Source organism: Crocuta crocuta, unplaced genomic scaffold (genome assembly GCF_008692635.1).
Source record: "Crocuta crocuta isolate KB4526 unplaced genomic scaffold, BGI_CrCroc_1.0 scaffold111, whole genome shotgun sequence".
Lineage (NCBI taxonomy): Eukaryota > Metazoa > Chordata > Mammalia > Carnivora > Hyaenidae > Crocuta > Crocuta crocuta.
In genome coordinates, this window is record NW_027527611.1 from 1,636,771 (window position 1) to 1,657,300 (window position 20,530).

Here is a 20,530-nt window from a genome sequence, read left to right on the forward strand (position 1 = left end):
AGAGAGAGAGAGAGAGAGAGAGAGAGAGAGAGAGAAACCAAGAAACAGACTCTTAACTCTAGAGGACACACTGATTGATGGTCACCAGAGGGGAGGGGATGGGAGATGGGGACACAGGTGATGGGGATTAAGGATGCACTTGTTGTGATGAGCACAGGTGGTATATGGAGGTGTTGAATCACTATATTGTACACCCAAGACTAATATTACACTGTATGTTAATTAACTGGACTTTGAGTAAAAACTTGAAAAAAGAAAAAAAAAGTAACTTTTTGTTTAGTAGAAAAATTACATGAGATGCAAGCCTCTATAAGTGAACTGTGGCTGGAACATGACCAAGTCCATTTTATGGCTGCGTCTTCACAATGACAACAGAGTCAAACAGCTACAGCAGAAACCACACTACTGGGGCGCCCAGGTGGCTCAGTCGGTTAAGCATTCGACTCCTGATTTCAGCTCAGGTCATGATCTCACGGTTCCTAGGTTCGAGCACCATGTTGGTGCTCTGTGGAGCCTGCTTGGGATTCTCCCTCTCCCTCTCTCTCTCTCTCTCTCTCTGCCCCTCCCTTGCTTGCACACTCTCTCTCAAAAAATAAAATGTTAAAATAAAATAAACTGCATTCCTAGTAAACCCTAAAATATGCCTTCTCTTTAAAGATGAACTTTGTTGATTGACACGAAACTGGCTTTTTTATGAGTAGGAATCTGAAAAATGTGGGAGGTGGAGAGGGTATTTATTTACGCACATTACTATGTTGATACACAACTGAAATGTAATCCCACCCTGCTTTTGAGATCAGAACCACTCGAAAGGAACCTAATTGAGGGGAAAAAATACTATTAAAACCTCAACAAACGAACATGGGATTCAGTTATAAAACTGCCAGTGAGTGAATGTAGGTGAGCAGGGTAGATGGAGTTTTTGAATCCAGAAGTCACTTATCTTGTGGCCATTGTCAGTATTAGGCAAAGAGGTAACCTCTTTCTAATAGAATCTAATAGAATCTAATAGAACCACCACCGAGGTGGTGGGGAGAGAGCCTTCAAACAAAACAGGCGAACAAATGCAGTGTTTTCCTGGGTGCAGCGTATCCGCCTTCAGCAGTCAGAACTACACACATCCAAGCAAATAGGCAGGTCCGACCAGTGGATTTCTTCTCGCCGAAGATTCCTTCAAATGGTGCATAAACACTTGGAATTGGTTACAGCCAAGCTTTGGTTTTTCACTTTAAACAGATCCTGCACGTTTTTAAACCAGAGAGTTTAACTCGAACACCCTGACATCAGAGAGCTGGACTACTTATTTCATTCGATGCTGCTTTTCCTCCAGGTAATGGAGTAAGGAGGGAAGCGCTCGAGGTAGCCAACCCGCGTCCAGGAAATCCTGAGCACCAAGGACGGCGTGCAGGCTCACTGAGCAGGTGCACACAGGCCAGCCAAAAAGGGCAGCCCAGATCTCAGCCGCAAGTGCATTGCTTAAACCTTTACTGACCCCCCGGCACTAATAAGCATCGTTTTGCAAACAGATTTGGCAACTGAGATGCAAACTAACTCTAAGATGCATAACTAGGGGTGACATTTAAAATGTGCATTAGGGACATTTACACACGCCTCTTGATCATCTCTTTTCCTCGGTGGATGCGTTTTCAGCTCCAGTTTACACACAGGAGAGCAGAGGGTCAGAAAAGATGAGGCAACGGTCCTACCTCAGCTTGTAAGAGGTGGACCCAGAGGCATTCCCATCCAAGGAAACTTCTGCCCTTGGCCAAAACTGAGTGCACCCCGTGTCTCCCACAGGGAGGGGGTTTAGCACCCGAGAAGAGTTTCACTTCTTAATGACGCGAGGTTTTCAGAAGCAGGAAGTAAATGACCCACTTTTTAAAAATTTTTTTCTGACAACTAAGCCATACAGTGTAAACTAGGAGGGGAGCTTAAACAGCTTAGCTACAGAGTGTGTCTGATTTTGAAAGATTTAAGTGTGTTAAATACACCACTTTCCCCAAACAATTTTATCTCATCTCAAATCTCTTTAACGGGACTTGACCCCAGTCCCCTAAACACTGCTCTAAACAGGGAAGGGCCCTGTTTGGAACTCTGCAGACAGGAGACCAGAAATATGGGAGCTATCAAGCCCGATAAAGAGTGTATTTGAGGGTGAAACAGAATCACAAATTGTTCAATGGGTAAAAGGCACAATGTTGCCATTTGCCTATTTCTTGTCCTTTTATAATTCATGAGGATTGAGGTCCTGATAAATAGAAATAACAGATCCAAAGAATATCTTCTCATGTATGCATCATTAATAAAAAGAATAAATTGTCAAGTATTGGTGAAAGCCTTCACGTCGTCAAGGGTAAAATATAGTGCTGATATGTGAGCAAACATGAAATTACCTGAGTCATTTCAAGGTTTAAGCACAGCTAATCCATGATCTCTCTTCTATGCAGCTCAAAATCACAACTGTCAGCAGTCAGTTTTAAAAGTGGGTTTGAGGGGCACCTGGGTGGCTCAGTGGGTTAAGCATCCGACTTCGGCTCAGGTCATGATCTCACAGATTGTGGGTTCAAGCCCCGCATCGGGCTCTGTGCTGACAGCTCAGAGCCTGGAGCCTGCTTTGGATTCTGTGTCTCCCTCTCTCTGGCCCTCCCCTGCTTGTGCTCTGTCTCTCTCTCTCTCAAAAATAAACATTAATTTTTTTTTATAAAAAAGTGGGTTTGGTATAGGACATTTGTTCATTGGTTTACAAGGGAGATTTTTTTCTGGTTCTCTTTTCCAGGCTGACTGGTATGAACCTTCCTTCTCCTGTTATAAGCAGTAAGAACTGGTTACGGCTGCATTTTACATCTGACAGCAATCATCGGCGCAAAGGATTTAATGCACAATTTCAAGGTAAGAATGCCCCCATTCGATGTACAAAAAATAGCAGAAGATATTTTGTTTTTTTCACCCTCAAGTTTCAGACATGGAGCCAGAGATGTAAGCTTGGAAATACCTTCTAGATCTTTCATGAACAATTAACTTTGGAAATTCTACAAATGACACTAGCAACTTACTAGTCAAGCCTTCTTTGACAGTATGCAATGTAGGTTATTGTTTTTCTTGAATTATTCCTAAGTTGTAATCAGTAAGTCAATAAATATATATTAGCATTCACTTTAATTTGTATTTACCTAACCAGAAAATATCATCCTGTTGATTTCTTTACCCACTCATTATAAATGGTACAGCATGTAGGATGCATGAATATGCAAGTGCGACATCGTACCTTTACAGCTGTAAAATATATTTGCAGTACATAAACCCAGCTACCTGCTTTAATAATTTACATGTAAGTGAACATCAAAAGGAAAAATGTGAGAATTCCTGTAGCCGAGTGAAACAAAGTCTGTAGTCACTAGTAGGTAGGTTTGATTCTGAAACTTCCTCTTGGTAAGGAATTTCTAGTGTTTATACCTGGATAATATAGTGCTGTTGCCCATGTGTTTTTAATAGTCAAAAATCCTATCAATATCATAAAAAGGATTCAACTTATTAGGAGAGCCATTGAAAACAATTCCATTTTGTATTTGCAAATAACAATCGCATGGCTGTGTCAGAAAGCAAGATGTGTTCCCAAGCAAACTTATCATGCTTGCCCCAAATCATGACCATGAGCATATCAGTGAAGGCCACATTCCCTAACACTAGCCAGATGCAAGCCAGGACCCCAAAACAATGAGGTTTTAATAAGCCCCCATGCTCCAGAATCTGGTAGGTCAGAAAGACAGTTTGCAAGCAGCTCCCATGAAAGGTAGAATGAAAATCGGAGAGATTTTAATAATGTTCCAACAAATGGCCTGAGTGTGTTCTATCTAAAACAGATATTTAAAACCCATAATGCCTTCATTGTGTCCTTTTGGGCAAGAGGTAGAAAACCGAGAGTAATTTTCAGGGACTTGAACACAGATGGTTACAGATGGTGCTGAGGAACACATTGAGGCGCACTGGTTTTCTTCGTCACCTGGGTCCCTGGGCAGGTGGACCTTCAACGGATTGCCTGTCTTAAAGTGCTGGGACAATTCTGTTTTACAGAAACGTATTTATCCATCATCAGGAGCCGTGCCCTACTCACACTGTCTTCTGATGATGCCAGAAAGTTCTTACCTTTATCTTCTTTGATGATGAAGAAGTGCAAAAGCACTGTTTTGTAAGAGTCATTACAATTTCTTTCTTTTCCTAGGATCAGGCAAGGTTGGTTTCCTTTTCCAGAGATCTCTACCTGCCTTTAGGTTCTCAGGCCATATACTATACCTGTAGTCATACAGGATGTATACATAATATAGGATATGTATTTATAAAGTGTGGAAGAACACACTGGGGGCGGAGGTGGGGTTGCCCGGGGACATGGTGGGTGAGGGTATGAAATCCTCCATGCAGTCTGTGGGAGATTCCATCTGAGTTTTGTCTGCATCCATCCATATCCACGAAGATATATATCCCTGACTTAGAAAAATCATAAATCAATATTCAGAGGGCAAACTGACTGACCAATAGGCAGGTAGGTTGATCAATAGAGTTGTTCTTAAGCTGTTGATTGATCTTCTCCAAAGGTCCTGATCCTGATTAATAGATTCGCATTGAACTACAGAAAAGAATTTCTAGGTATCAAACCTCATACCTGACCAGCAAATTTGGCATCTATACCAATGATTGGAAGAGAGGCAAAAAATAGAATACCAAATCTGAAGATGGTCCATTTTGTAGATATAGGTACCATTCTGGTTGACTTATCAGTCATTGATAAATAAATAAATAAATAAATAAGTAAATATTAATCAACTATTATAACTATATAACTGTATATAACCACACAGCAATTTATATAATTAGCTAATCATATATATATTTTTTATGGAATGATGAGTAGAAACTTTGCATATAGCAAAGGTATAAAAAGATGCAGAAATGTAAAAAGGGATGAACATGGCTTAACAGTAATATATTTGAGAACCTCTCCAGACTGACTTTGAACTTCACCTCCAAGACAAACTGATTTCAGGGAGTTGCCATATGTTAACTTTCACTAGCACAGAGACCTTATCTGAAAGGAGGTGTCATGCCTAAGACCACACGTAAGCAGACAAGATTTGGAAGACAGGGGTCAGTACCAGATGTTACCTTTCCAGCAACCTTCAAGAGAAGACGCAAGGACCCTCAGAAGGAAGGTGGTAAATGTTATGCAGGAAAGCACTGCACTTAGTTTTGTTCATCCAGAGGGCAGAAATATCACTGATTAATAGAAGCAAAAGCTACAGATAGTTCTTTCTGCTGATTCTGGAACATGCCTGTGGGCCCCAGAAGGCAAGAGATGGAGCAAGAGCTCAGGAGGAGACAGGGTCCCCTCTCCAAGTCCCCCATCAGCCACCCTCCTGGTCATCTCCCTGTATGACTTTGCAGCCAGGAGCATTCAGGTGTTTCGTTCCATGGGCCAGTGGGAACCTTCCTGTCCCACGAGGAAAACAGGTTGTGCATCTCTGTCTTTCCCATTTTCTCTGACGAGACTGAGCCCCAGGGAGCCCCAATTCATAGTAGACTTTTGTTTCAAGGAAACAACAACAAAACAAAAACAAAAACACAAAAAACCCAAGGTTATTATCAACACAATTGCAAAAAAGAAAAGCATAGTAGATGAGAAATCCAGAAAACCAACAAGGGAAACAACAGTAGTAGTGAACACTTAGCTAGTGTTTACCAGAGGCTATTTTAATATTTATGTGTATATACCATCAGAGTCTGAATCTTGGTCAGTTGGTGGAGGAAGAGACATTTTTTTAAAAAAAATATATATTTCTATGCTTATGGCTTTTTTAACATGATTGCAGTCACATTGATCACTTGTGGTCACTAGCAAGAATATAAAAATTCCATCAGTATTCCTTGGAGTAAATATGATTACAAATTATGTGGGATACCTATAAAAAATTCTTTGGGATTCTAAGCTGCTAATGAAACCTTCTGGTGGTATCTCTCGATGACAAACTTCTTCTCTGTTCAGTACCGTGCCTGAGTAGAATTTTATAATGTCTAAAAACAAAGAATAGTTTCTTTTTAAGTCGGTGTTTTTCTTGGTCAAATAAACAGCCACCACCATAACAGATTCTTTCTTCTCTTTGGGTCTTTAACTTTCATCTCTCCATTCTTTGTTCTCTGGATTTTACACTTTGTTCTTTGGCTTTTATCTCTTCAACCAATCATGCAATAAATTATGCCAAAAGTAGTAGTGAGGTTGACTGGCAAGTAAAACTGGTATATAGGTACTGCTCCTAAAATATATTCACATTTAAAATAGCAATGTGAACAAAGAAGTGGCAAATGCAATAAAAGTCACTTGATATATTTGCAGTATCTTGTGTATATATTGGGTTCTCACGAATGACAGATTTATGTGGGACACATTATTTCTTTAAATCAGCTGAAAATTGAGCTCATTCATTATATGTTGCCTCTCTCATTAATTATAATTAAATAAGTGCCTGGTTAGCACAATCAGTCATGTAGACATTTTTGATGTCTACAAGATGGATTTTTTTAAAGATATATTGATATTGAACCACAGATACTACTTCCTATTAAGTAACAATATGTGTTGAGCTCCAGTTTTACATATATTTACCTGGCTATTTATAAAACTACAATTCTTACAAAATGAAACTCTCATTGATTTCTGAAACTGATAAATCATTTTGACTGTTTGTAATAAAGTCCCAGCTTATACAGAGAACACCTGTCTCATAAATCAAAGGAAAACCTGACCATGGATTTAAATCTTGTGTTGACACAAATAATGAGCTTTCTTTTTAGGTGATAGCTCTATGTAACTATTAATTTTACTTTGTATTTAAAATGGGGAGCTTTAGGGGCGCCTGGGTGGCTCAGTTGGTTAAGCCAACTTCAGCTCAGGTCATGATCTCACAGTTCATGAGCTCGAGCCCCACGTCGGGCTCTGTGCAACAGCTCAGAGCCTGGAAACTACTTCAGATTCTGTGTGTCTCTCTCTGCCTCTCGCCAACGTGTGATCTGTCTCTGTCTCTCTCTCAAAAATAAATAAGCATTAAAAAAATTTTAAAAAAATAAAATGGACAGATTTATATAAAATGAAGACATTTGTGTTGTTAGAAATGTATCTTGGAAAACTGGACACTTTGTCTTCTCAGATTAATTCAAATTTGGATGACACATGCTTACCCATTGCTCCAAAGGTGACCTGAGGCACAATTGCCAAGACTCGAGCTAAGAGATGACAGGCACAGATCTTAGCACTGTCTCTCCCTTTAGAACAGTAACTCCGTAATCTAGTAACAACAGTAATCTAGAACCCAGAAGGCACTCAATTAATATATGTTGAAGGAAAGAAGGAAATTAGCTGCTAATACCCTTCCCAAGTCCCCAGGGAACTCTACTGGGCAGAAGTAGTGAGATGCCCTATAGGGGGCGCTCTTGCTCACTTCTACACTGTCTACTTTCCCAACGGGACCGGGACATTTCAGGTAGGTGGGGACACATCAAATTTTAATCAAAATAAGTTAGCTGAGGGGCGCCTGGGTGGCTCGGTCGGTTGAGCATCTGACTTCAGCTCTGGTCATGATCTCAGGGTTTGAGTTCAGCCCCATGTCGGGCTCTCTGCTGTCAGTTCAGAGCCCACCTGGGATCCTGTCCCTCTGTCTCTGCCCCTGCCCCACTCATCCTTTCTCTCTCAATATCATATAAGCATTATAAAAAGATAAGTTAGCAAAATCTAATTTCATAACTTCTAAAAAAATTCTTAAAATTTCTAAACCTCTAAAAAGAAAGTCTCTAATAAATATAACTTCACTCAAATCAGATACACTACTACTTACTCCAAAAATATGTTAACTTCTCTCAGAAACAAAGATTCTTGCAAAATGCCAGCTCTAGCCGTTTAAAAACCCTAAGACGATGCCCGTCTCTGCGTTCCACATGCTGATTCTTGACCACTGTTTCCTTAAGTACTTTCTGCCTTGTGTTCTTTGCTGTCTTCCTCTATAAAATAAGAATAACATCTACCCCACAGAATGCTTGTAGAGAGCTAAGAGAACGGATAAAAAGTATGACTAGTGCTCTGTCAGCCGCACTGCAGTGTGAGAGCATTTGTTACCTCTTGGTAACCCTTCCCCCTGCTTTCTGCTCACCCTAAATTACCAAACATGGCTTGCTACTACGAGAGCTATTTTTAAAACTCGCAAATGGACAGACGCTGTTGGCCGAAATCTTAATGGTGCACTCCCCCTTGGACAACTGTTTTACTGGTAAGCTGAGCCCACACATTCTCTGTCACCCATTCCCTGGCTCCAGGTATGCACTCGGGAGAGAGGAGTACACATGGGCAACAAAAGGCATGTGTGGAGAATGTACATGATACTTCATTCGTAATTGTTGGTATTATGATCCTGGAAATAACCTAAGTGTCCATCAACAGTACATCCAATGAAGAAATTATATGGGTACCCAGGGGGCTCAGTTGGTTAAGCATCCGATTTCAGCTCAGGACATGATCTCACAGTTCACAGGTTCAAGCTCCACATTGAGCTCTGTGCTGACAGCTCAGAGCCTGGAGCCTGCTTCAGATTCTGTGTCTCCCTGTCTCTCTCTGCCCCTTCCCTGCTCATGCTCTGTCTCTGTCTCTCAAAAATAAATAAACATTAATTTTTTAAAAAAAATTATATATATTCATATAACAGGATACTAGACAAAAATGAAAAAAAAAGACCAATGATCTCCACATGCAACAAGAGTGAATCTCACAGACATAATATTGAATGGAAGGATCCAGGTACAGAAGTGTATACAGTGTATTGCCCGTATACATATAATCATATAAGTAATTAATATTTCAGGGATATACACATATAAAATTTAGGAATCTAAATACGACATATTTACTTGAGTATTCATTACTTTTTAATGTTTATTTTTGAGAAAGAGAGAGAGACAGAGCAAGGGCCGGGGAGGGGCAGAGAGAAACGGAAACACAGAATCTGAAACAGGCTCCAGGCTCTGCGTTGTCAGCACAGAGCCCAATACGGGGCCTGAACTCACGAGCTGTGAGATCATGACCTGAGCTGAAGTCAGACGCTCAACCGACTGAAGCCACTTAGGTGCCCCACCATTACTAAAAGAATATTTTACTGTGTGTAGGTATGTGTAAAATACTTGAACTTAAAAAGTACTTTTAAAATTGGTTAGAACAACCCCTTTCCAAGAAAATGACAAACTCTTAAGAATTCTCTTACAAACAGAGTTAGGCAAAAACACCTGGAGAATCCCTGCTCAATGCCATGGTGCAACTGAATGTCAAAATTAGAAGCCCTGTTGTGCTCACAAGGAAGGGGGAGAGTAAGTGGCACGGCCCACACAACACAGCTTGTAAATGGCAGGCAGCGTCAGGACGTAAATAGAAGATTCCATGTCATCCTTTCCAACCTATTTTCACAATTGACTTGCTGCACCACTTTTCGAGTTCCAATCAGAACGTCGTTCTTTGGGTAGCAGTGATGTATCTTTGTAATACAGAAATCCCAGTGGAGAAAGCAACGCCTTGGGACAACTCTAAGTTAGTGGGGCATCGCCTGTCTTCTCAGGTGGAGCTATTCCAAGCAGAAAGTGGGCAGAGCACTGTGGGGACAGGTGCGATGATGGAATGGGGTAGGCAGAAATCATAAGTCTCGGATGTGAGGCACCAAATAAGAGAAGGAGCAAATGTATTCAGGAAGAATAAGTGTGTGTGTGTGTGTGTGTGTGTGTGTGTGTGGACTACAGAACAACATGAAGGTAGACACACAATTCTGAAGAGACAGGAAAATGAAAACTTCGAGCAAAGGAACAGTTTCACAGCATAGCTAAGGGCAGGCCCGACTATCAGAAAGGCACCACTGGCATGTGCCACACTTCTGCGGCACAGACGCCTTGGGAGATGAGGAAGCCATGACACAGATGCGCTCTGTCCACAGTGTGAGTTCTGCTCCCTTCCCTTCGACCGTGAGAGGTGGACTGTGTGGCTGAGAGAGAATGGTGCTTGGAGGTAGGATTTCTTGGTCTCAGCCCAGTGAGGAATGGTTAACTGGAGAGCTGTCACTCTAGACATATACTCCTACGTAGCAAGGTCTGTTTCCTGTCCCAAGAGTGGGGAGAAGAACAATGTTCATCCGTGCACAGAGGCAGAGATTAAAGAGACAATGCATTTGAGGCATCTAGCACAGTGCCCAGAATGGGCTCCTATATGTCTCATAAACTTGGGTTTGTAATCCCGATCCGGGGAAAATACCTGGGCTAACCTGTCGATCTGTGTCACAGACTTCGCATGAAACACCCGATATGTGCTTTGCAGGATTGTATTACTTTCACAAACTTCCTGGAACTTCTTAGAGTGATTTTCAGTTCCAAACTGCTTTGTCTCTTACTTCCCTGCCTCCCTCCTTGATTTACACCACATCACTGCCCCAAGACTGATAACCATTCTTTGGAATGCCAGCTCAAGTCATTTGGAATTAAATTCTATCCAGCCCCCTTATTGGAGACCTGCAGTGTGGGCTGCGCTGGGCCAGGGACACAGAACCAAACGTGACAAGTCATGTTTCAGCCCCTGGATTCCAGGGAAGAAGTCAGAGAGACACACACTGAGGATTCCGATACATTGTGGGTGAGGTTATGCACAAAATGTCCTAGAATGAGAAAGATATGCCTCAGCTGATTTGGCAGGGAGCAGAGGGCATTTGTAGGAGGTTTCCTAAAGGAGAGGGTGTCTGGATGGCATTCAGGTTGCCAGGAGAGAGGGTGGAGGGGGTTCTGAGTAAGAGAAAAGTGTGAGCAGACCCAGAAGAGCATGACATGCTATGGTATGTTCGGGCCCCTGCAAATATTGATGGCTCGATATTGAAGTGTGAAGGGAGTCAGGTCGAGCAATGAGAAATAAAGCTGGAGAGGATAGCTGGATCTTGGAGGGATTCTGTGCTATCTTTAAATACTTAACTGTGCTGTGGGTAAACAAGAAAGATCACCGGAGTGTCTGAGGAGAGGGAAAATGGAGATCCAGGCACACAATTTTATCGCCAATGTTGCTGGTAAGTTCCCCTTTGTTAGCCTGCAGGTAGGACCCAGGGATGTCTCTGAAAGAAGGACCATGTACTGGAAAGCTTTAAGACAGTGAGCATAGGAACAAAGACTGTCCATAGGTCATGTTTAAAAAGAGGAACAGTGTTGCTCAGGTACATGACGTTGTCCTTCAGCAAACTTGATCCGTAAAGGGATTCAATGTCCTTTAGTCCAAGGCTTAGCCCACAGTCAGATTTAATGAATTAATATATTTGAGACAGAAAGTGTGTCCATCAGAAGTGTGTGTGTGTGTGTGTGTGTGTGTGTGTGTGTGTGTGTGGTGGGGATGGTCATAGAAACTTCTTCAGAGCCCAGTGAGCCAGGCGCTAGACAAGAAAGTGATCTGTCTGGTGGGACAGATTCCCAGACTCGGCAACAATGGTCTGGTTGTGTCCCAGATTTTTTCTGGGGACACAGGAGGGATTCAGCATGAATTCACATATTCCACCAAGAGTCATAGTACACCCAGTGGGTACCAGTGACTCCCCCTGTTTACAGCAGTGGCCAAAAAAGGAAAGGCCTCCCTTCCCACAGAGAGGATGAGACAGAGAATCCATCAAACAAGTCAAGGAGACAGCAACTGGCAAACTGCAGGGTGGAAAACTTTGTCACTCGGTCAGAAATATCCTTCTGAGTGTTAAATATGGAGCTGAGATCCAAATGGACTGAATAGGTCAGGAAGAAGAGCAGAGCAGACAGAGAACACAGCAAGTTCCGGAGAGAGGAGGAGCCGCAGAAGAAGGAATGTGCTGAGGTCTGGAAAAACTTAAGAGATGTGTTTGGGTGCATCCCTGCAGGGTCTTGTGGGGGCATCCACAGGGAGGAGACTGGATTTATGCTAAGTACCAGGTGAGGCTTCAGAATATCTGGATGAGAAAGTGATGTGACTTGATTTCCATACTGAACATATAATTTGAGTCTTTCTGCAGAGAATGCAATTCTAGACATTAATATTGTGTCCTCTGGAAGAGTTATGGCATTCTTTATAAATTAATAAATGATTGTTGTGGTCCTCACCATCTTCTCTCTTTTCTTGGTTGCTTGGCCACATCCTGAGACACAGAATGTGTCACGGTGCTAGAAAGTCATGCTTTCCTGTCTACAGTGTTGAGGGCACACCTGAGCTACAGGGCCTGTGGGCTGTCGTCCTGGCTCATGTGACATGCGGTTTGAATGCTCTCATTTGTCCAAGCTGCCATTTGGCCAAAAATCTTTTTTTTTTTTTTAATTTTTAGTGTTTATTTTTGAGAGAAAAAGAGAGAGCTAGAGACAGATAGAGAGAAAATGAGGGAGGGTCAGAGACAGGGAGACAGAATCCAAAGCAGGCTCCAGGCTCTGAGATGTCAGCACAGAGCCCGACGCGGGGCTCAAACTCACAAACTGTGAGATCATGACCTGAGCCAAAGTCAGAAGCCCAACCGACTGAGCCCCCCAGGTGTCCCTGGCCAAAAATCTTTACGTATTTCACAGTGTGATCCTGGGCTGGCTGCACAACGATTTTGTAGACATGTTCCACTTACATTATAAAACAGAGTAAGTAAAACAGATATGATTTTGTGTGTCTCTCCATGTATTAAAAACCCCTAATGGTAAAAATTCATTGTGAACATCTGTTTGTCATCTACTACGTAAAGAAGGAAGAGAATGTGTTAAAATTTCAGTAGCAATTATTTTGACGAAACATTGAGAGTAATATCTTACTAAGTTGAAATAAGAGAACATATTTCTTAAGGAAAGTATGCCATTTTATTCACCAGAGATGTTAAATTAATAGAGTTCTCACTTCGAGGCAGCCCTAATGGAGTAAATGAACTTTTGAGTTAGTTCCAGACTTTTGATTTAAATCAGTACATTTTCATGTATTGATTTATCTTAAAGTTATGCTGGAAATATTAACATGGGATCAGTCTTAGTCATTGTATATCAAACCACTTAAACCAGAACTTTCCTTTTTCTAAACTTCAAAGTGTGGTTCGTCCTGGAACACTGGAAGCCAACAATGTTACTCAGTAAATCACAGCTATTTAAAACAGACTAATACATGGCAACAGCAGGTGGGTGTTAAGTTCTTATGCATAAAGAATAGAAAAGCTTAGGAGGGTTATTATTCCCTTGGTAAACTGTATTTCTGCAGTTGCTGCCTATGTGATGTTAAGACAGAAATCGTTCCGGCTTTCAGTTTAACAAACCCCTAACTGTCTCATTCCTCATGCTTTTTGTCACTTGCTGGCAGTTCGATCACTCAGATTTGCAGGCCACATTTAGTGTTTACTGGCTAAACGTGCGTGTCCGCCTCCTGCGGGAAATGTACGCTTTGGAAGCTAAGATGGCACAGTGTATGCTGCCCATCTCCGGAGGACGCCGACCCAAGCTGTCAGCACTTACCTGGAGAAGCTAGCCTCGCCCTAAGGTTTCTTCCCCGCAAGTGGCTATAGACCGCTCCCCTGAAGCAGTTGCCGCCCGGCGCGTAGGGCCCACCCGGCTCAGCCAGAGCTGCAAGCGGCCAATCAGCTTTAGAACGCACAGGCCACACTGCTTGCTCTCTTAGTCACCCAGTCACCTGGGTCAGGGTACGCAGATGGAACAGCATAGCAGTTGCTCAGTCAATGTGCTAAGTAGCCCAGGATGAGGCAGTTCGCTTCCGTACTAGCAGTGGCTGCCTCACGCCTCTTAGACAATGACAGTGCTGATGTCTCCAAGCAGAAGCACAGCCCTCAACACGGGTGCAGATGTGCGTTCACGATGGGTTGGAAGCAATGTGCCAGGAGGATGCATGTGGTGGCCCCTGAAGACTGTGGTGGGAGAGTTGACTTTGGTACAGATGCAGACTGCTTCCACGTATTTCTAGTTGCTCGTCTGAATGCCCTTTCTTTTTTTTTTTTTTCTTTTTTAAAACATCATTTTATGTTTTATTTCTGAGAGAGAGAGAGAGAGAGAGAGACAGCATAAGCAGGGGAGGGTCAGAGAGAGAGGGAGACACAGAATCTGAAGCAGCTCCAGGCTCCGAGCTGTCAGCACAGAGCCCGACGTGGGGCTCGAACCCATAAACCGTGAGATCATGACCTGAGCCGAAGTCAGACGCTTAACCAACTGAGCCACCCAGGTCCCCCTGGAAGTCCTTTCTTTTCCACAGTGATTCCCACGAAGTTTCTCCAAGGGCCGCTTTCATCTGGGAAACTTTGAGTGGTAGTTTCTAAAGACTCACAAGCTTCCGGCCAGCATCTTTGTACAGTCGACCACCATGATCTTTACCATTGGATGGGCTGTGTATTTTCACTCCATGGGAGATGCAAAGTTAACTTTTGACCATGACATTGCATATAATTGATTAACCCAAGAATATAAACCAAAGAATTTATATCATATATATCTACTTAGATTCATATATAGAATATAAATTCTATATCTATAGCTAACAGATAGATGATATATCACATATCATCTAACTATTTCCTATCGATATTTTGAAATTTGCCTTGAAACTAACAGGAACTTAGTTTTCTCCAGACGTATATCCAGGGCTGCGATGCAGCTCATCTGTCCATATTTATTGTGAAAATACTTACAAATTATCTGCATCAGATGATACATAGCCACTGCCTATTTATCTGAATAGCCTCCTGAATGACCTTGCTCTGCCTGTACTGGGCTGTCCTGCAGAATGCCTCAGTGTTAGCTCAGGAAATTCCTTAATGATTTAAGCTCTAGAACAATAGTCAGCTTCAAACCTGCCCAGGTTGAATCGTGTCTGTGATATCCTAGGTGCTCAATACATTTTATTTTTTATTTTTTATTTAATTTATTTCTAGGAGAGAGAGAGAGAGATAGCGTGAGCAGTGGAGGGTCAGAGAGAGAGGGAGACACAGACTCTGAAACAGGCTCCAGGCTCTGAGCTGGCAGTCAGCACAGAGCCCAACGTGGGGCTTGAACCCACGAACCACGAGATCATGACCTAAGTGAAAGTCGGACGCTTAACCGACTAAGCCACCCAGGTGCCCCGCTAGGTGCTCAATACATTTTAAAATGTCATCCTTGAATATATTCATAAGAGTTGTATGTGACCAGCTATGAGGGACTATTTATTGAACACACCATTCAGTTCTGTAGAAACATGCAGCAAAACAAATATGGATGACCTTCTTTCTGGAGAAATATACACCAAGCTTCTAGAGGACTTGCGTTAGTATACATATCTAAGTCACTAACTCTTCTTCTGTTTTAATCCAATGGTAACCATCTTTGCTTGTTTTTTGTTCTTTCGTTTGTTTTTTTTTTTTGTTTTTCCTCCAAAAATAAAAACAAAAACAAAGAAACAAACCAAAATCTTCCAAGTTAAATCTTCTCCTGTTATCAATGCCCTTATACTTCCAAGCCTGGGGCTCAAATCTGGTCATGTCGGGTCCCTGGGTAACACGTACAGCACGCAGAGAAGACACCAAAGCTCTCAGAGATATGTCTCCAGCCTTCTTCAAACTCCTCTTTTAGCCCACATTGCAGGCACTCCACACGCCTGCTCTGAAAACTCACTGCACCAGGACACATCATCTGGTCCCCACCCTGGCCCTGCGTTCCCACCAGCATCTGCGGCCCTCCTTCCTCTTCAGAGAAGCCTTCCCAGCCTCCCTCCCCAGTGCCAATTGCGTACCTGTATGTACCTGCACAACACCAGCCTTTTCTTATGACTTTTGTTCTCAGCTTTATTGATGTTTAATTGACAAGTAAAAGTGTACATGTGCAAAGCCTGCTCTGTGATGATCAACTTGCACAGTATGGAAGGAACTCCCCGGAAACCACTTTTCTATTGTTTGCTCTCCGTTTCTGAGTTTGATTTCTTTTTTCCATATACACATCACACAGTTGCTTGCTATAAGTGAGGATAGTAAGGTAGTTGTTTTAGTTTTGTTTTTGTTTTTTAAGAGCAGAAGCACGTTCCTTTTTGTCTCCAGCACTCAACAGAGTGACCTTCAGGATAGCCCGCACTTGATGTCTGCCGATGAGTAGTTGAAGGCCTGAGCACCTAGAAGGGATATACTACGCTGCATCCATTTAAACGGTTGCATGGCCTAGTGGACAGAGGAGTCTGAAGACCTTGGCCAAGTCTCTTAGCTTCTGCAGATGTCTGTTTATTCATCCATAAAACTGTGCTCCCCACAGCTGCCTTGCAGGAGTACCGTGGGGCTCGGACGGGGACGCCCACTAATGCCACGTTGTGATGTGGCACAGATCTGACTGCTTTAGCAACCAGCGACTTCATCATAAACTCCTCTCTCTCTCTGGTCCTTCACAAGCATCTCAGGAGAGCCTAGACCTGAGTGGTGACCCTGAGGGTAGGCAAGCAGGGCTGACCGACGCTCTGTTACTTCATGGCCACACAAGCAAGAGCAGAGGCTGTGAGCTTCTTACAGGGAAACACACACAGTCTTCGGGGAATGTGTCATGACCTGGGTGTCCCTTGTCACATAATCTTCCAGCCCCTTCTGACCCTGGATGCATACAGTTGTAGATGGAAGCTGATGGGGTGGTGGTTATGTGAACCAGTCTGACTGGGGTGATTACTTCACAATGCATACATATATCAACACATCAAGTTGCACACCTTAAATACACACAATTTCTACCTGTCAATGATACATCAATAAAGCTGGGCTTGGGGATAAAGACAGACAGAAAGAATAAGAGTAGAAGTTGGACAAGTATAGACCAAAGAGCATTTTTTTCAGTGCTAAGTAATTGTGTTCCTTCTCATGATAAGCTGATTGTGCTTCCAGACTTTCTTTACCTTTATGGTAAGACTGCTCAGTGGATCAAAAATTTTTTTTCTAATTCATTAAAAGCACACTATGAAATAAATATATACACAGGCAACATCCTTTTCATTATTTCCCTTTTCCAGAAAATTATAATATTTATCCCTGGCCAATAAATAATTAACTCAACTTAAAAACCATAACCGAGTTAAAATTAGAGGTTTCTCCGACATGTTATTGTCTACAGGCTGAACTGGTTGTGAAGACCATCGTTTCCCCACTTGCCTCAATTTCACCATTATCAGCCTTGGCTGTATAATAGGGACAGCTGGAAGCTTCTAGAATGCACCCAGAGATTGTGATTTTCATGATTTAGGCTGTGGACCAACGTGGTGGCTGTCTGTTAAGGCTTTCTGGGTGACTCCAGTGTGGAGCCAGAGTTAGCAGGATGATGTCAGCTGCCCCTCAGAGTTCCGATACAAGCATCCCGCCCTTACTCAGGGGGGCATTCCAAGACCCTGGCAGACATGTGAAGCCATGACAGGGTCGAATCCTGTATGTTCTGTGTGTGTTTGTCTACACACATGACTTACGATAAAGCTTAATGTGTACATTCGGCACAGTAGGAGACGACAACAGCTCATAATTAAATAGTACAAGTATAATGACAGACTGTGATGAGAGCATGAGGACATGCACGGCCTCTTGAATGTCCTGTACTCACCCTTCTTCTTGGGACGATGTGAGGTAAAGCCAACGTGGTGAGATGCTGGGAGGTGAAGGGTGGAGACGTTGTGATCCAGTGTCAGGCTACGGCTGCCCCTGGATGCTGTGTCAGGAGGAGGATCCTCTGCTTCCAGACCCAGTTCAGGTGGGTGACTGAGACCAGAGGCGGGGAAAAAAAAACAGATAAGGGGACTGCTGTTCTAAGTTTACAGTTTCCTTCACCACCAGTAATCTTCAATGCTTTAAAATGGCAATGGCAGTTGCATAATGTGCTGAAATTCACAGTGAACTATTTAACTTGTCCACTTAAATAAAAATCCCATATATTAGAAATTACCTTGGTATGGGTTGGAATGAATGCACAAATGGCAAATTTACTCTAGTAGTAGCAAAAAAAGCCACCAAAAAACAAAAAAACAAAGTAGATTATCGAGCTCTGTGCTAAGAGCTCAGAGCCTGGAGCTGCTTCAGATTCTGTGTCTCCCTCTCTCTGCCCCTCCCCCACTCATGCTCTGTCTCTCTCTCTCTCTCTCTCAAAAATAAACAATAAAAAAAATCATCATTTAAAGCTTTTGAAAAGGCAATTACTATGGAGAACTAAAATAATTTTTAAAAATTCAAATTTAATGAAACTAAATACCTTTATTGCATTTGTTCAGTGTATGACAAAGGGACATTTTTAAGTGGTTCTATTATTTGCAAATTCCTTTGTCTTTCTACAATCCATTCAATGATACCCAGAAGAGTCCAAGGGAGTTTTAATTACAAGATTAGTGAAGATAAAGCAGAATTCTGGATGAATTTATCTCTTATTTTTAGAGAAAATGTCATTAATGCTTAAAGACTAAAGTCAGCATTATTTACCTCCTGAGATTCTTTAACATACCTACTTCTCTGAATCACCCCCTAACGTAAAATGTCTGCATTGTTAATTGCTAAGAAAATTGAAACTATTTTAACATTATACCTTGACCGCACCTGGCTTTGAAGTCTATTGCTATTGGGGTGCCTGAGTGGGTGGCTCTGTGTTGACAGCTCAGAGCCTGGAGCTTGCTTTGGATTCTGTGTCGCCCTTCTCTCTGCCCTGTGCTCTGTCTCTGTCTCTTTCTCTCTCTCTCTCAAACATAAATAAACATTAAAATAAATTAAAAAAATAAAATCGTTTACTACTGTCTTGGTAAGTGTGGGTCAGTCAGTAACTTAACACTTAATAATGCTCACTGTAACAGAGTCCTTTCCATGTGCCGTTTTCAAATCCCTGGCATCATTTGCAATTTTCTTTAACTAGGAAATTCTATTTTCAGAGTCATTTCTTGCAAAATAAAGTTTTAACTCAAATGATTCTTTAGGAATTACTCTTTAGGTTTTGTTTCATTAGCTATTTTTAATCTGATTAATTCCAGACAGGAAGCTTATAATTTTGCATGTTCATTTAATTTTCTTAGCAATAGGTATTCCAGGAATGAGTAGATGAAGTATTCTGTAGTATTTTGACTCGAGTTTGAACAGGTGTTGAAAATTACAACAAACAAAAACAAACAAACCTGAACAACACACACACAAATACTTGAGACCTCACAAAAATGTCACTTCTTCTAGCTATATTAAGGAATAAATGCTGTCTTCTTTGTTCCTTTAGAAATTGAGCCATGTTTTATAGATGATGAACAGGAAACTTATTCATAGCAAACTTAAAATCATGGTCACAAAAGATTAGCTTACAAACAGCTATGGGAAAACACATATACAATAAATTCTACTTCGAATAACAGTAAAAATAAGTATGCAATAAACACATAGTCTTTTTCCTCTTCCATTTATTGAAGCTATGGTTTATTACATTGAATCCAAGAGGAACTTTTTCCTTCCATTTTACTGTCTGCAAAAGGAGGATCGTGTATCTATCTGGCAGTACTGTGTCTTTGTCCTTTCTTAGTGGAACATAACACAAAGTAAATCTGCACCCTAAACGCGGCAGTGTCTGAGATTTGGTGAGGTACTCTAAAGGTACTTGTTGATCTGATTTTCAATGTTTTTAAAGTTTATTTATTTTGAGAGAGAGAGAGAAAGAGAGAGGGAGAGAGCGAGCGAGCGTGTGTGTGTGTGTGTGTGTGTGTGTGCAAGGGAGGGGCAGCAGGAGGGGGAGAGAGAGAATCCCAGGCACCTCCAACTCACCAACCGTGAGATCATGACCCGAGCTGAAACCAGGAGTCAGAAGCTTAACCGACCTAGCCCTAGGGACGCCCCTTGTCCATCTGATTTTAGACACTTCTCTCTCCCTAGATGTTAAGACTCTGCATTTGTTTTGCTTCTTCTCATTTCCTGCCTGACACTCCTTCCCTAGGCTCCTGTGCACATGAAGAGTTCTAGACGCTTCCCCTGGCTCTGCATGCGCCTTTCCTGAGGTGCAAAGACAATACAATTAAAGGGAAAGAAGAAATATTGGGTCATGGAGGTGTTAAAACGTGTATTCATTAATTTTATAGAATATAAATAATTTAAAATTAATATGACAATGCATATGGTACAGCCTTACGTCATAGGAGTTTAAACATTAACTGATCTAACTAAGGGCCACAAATGTTCAGGAAACATACTTGCTTTGAAGGACTTAACATGGTAAGTAACTTAACTTGCTCCAGCAAGTGGAGCATTCACAGCCAGAATCGGCACGTCTGAAGACGGTCTGGCAGCTCCGGTGTAACTTGCAGATGACGGGAGATGAGAGCGCCGTTGGGAGAAAAGCATGAGGGAAGAGGATTACCTCCTACGGGCCTGGAGATGCCTCAGCTACTTCCACCACAGATATTTGTTTACAACTGATAATTGAAAGCCTTGTCAGTGGGACACCTGATGGCTGCCTGGGTAAGAGATCAGAGCGTCTGGGCCCCCCCCCCCCCCCCCCCCCC

The 20,530-nt window shown here is 42.2% G+C and overlaps 1 protein-coding gene across 1 annotated transcript in view; it reads left to right on the plus strand.

The window, feature by feature from the left end:
- The window catches only part of CSMD1 (CUB and Sushi multiple domains 1), a 1,564,948-nt gene that overhangs the window by 886,500 nt on the left and 657,918 nt on the right, over positions 1 to 20,530 (plus strand). The window contains exon 6 of the mRNA XM_077771883.1: positions 2,777 to 2,889. Coding sequence (XP_077628009.1) covers positions 2,777 to 2,889 — 113 coding nt within the window. The remainder of the gene's footprint in view (positions 1 to 2,776; positions 2,890 to 20,530) is intronic.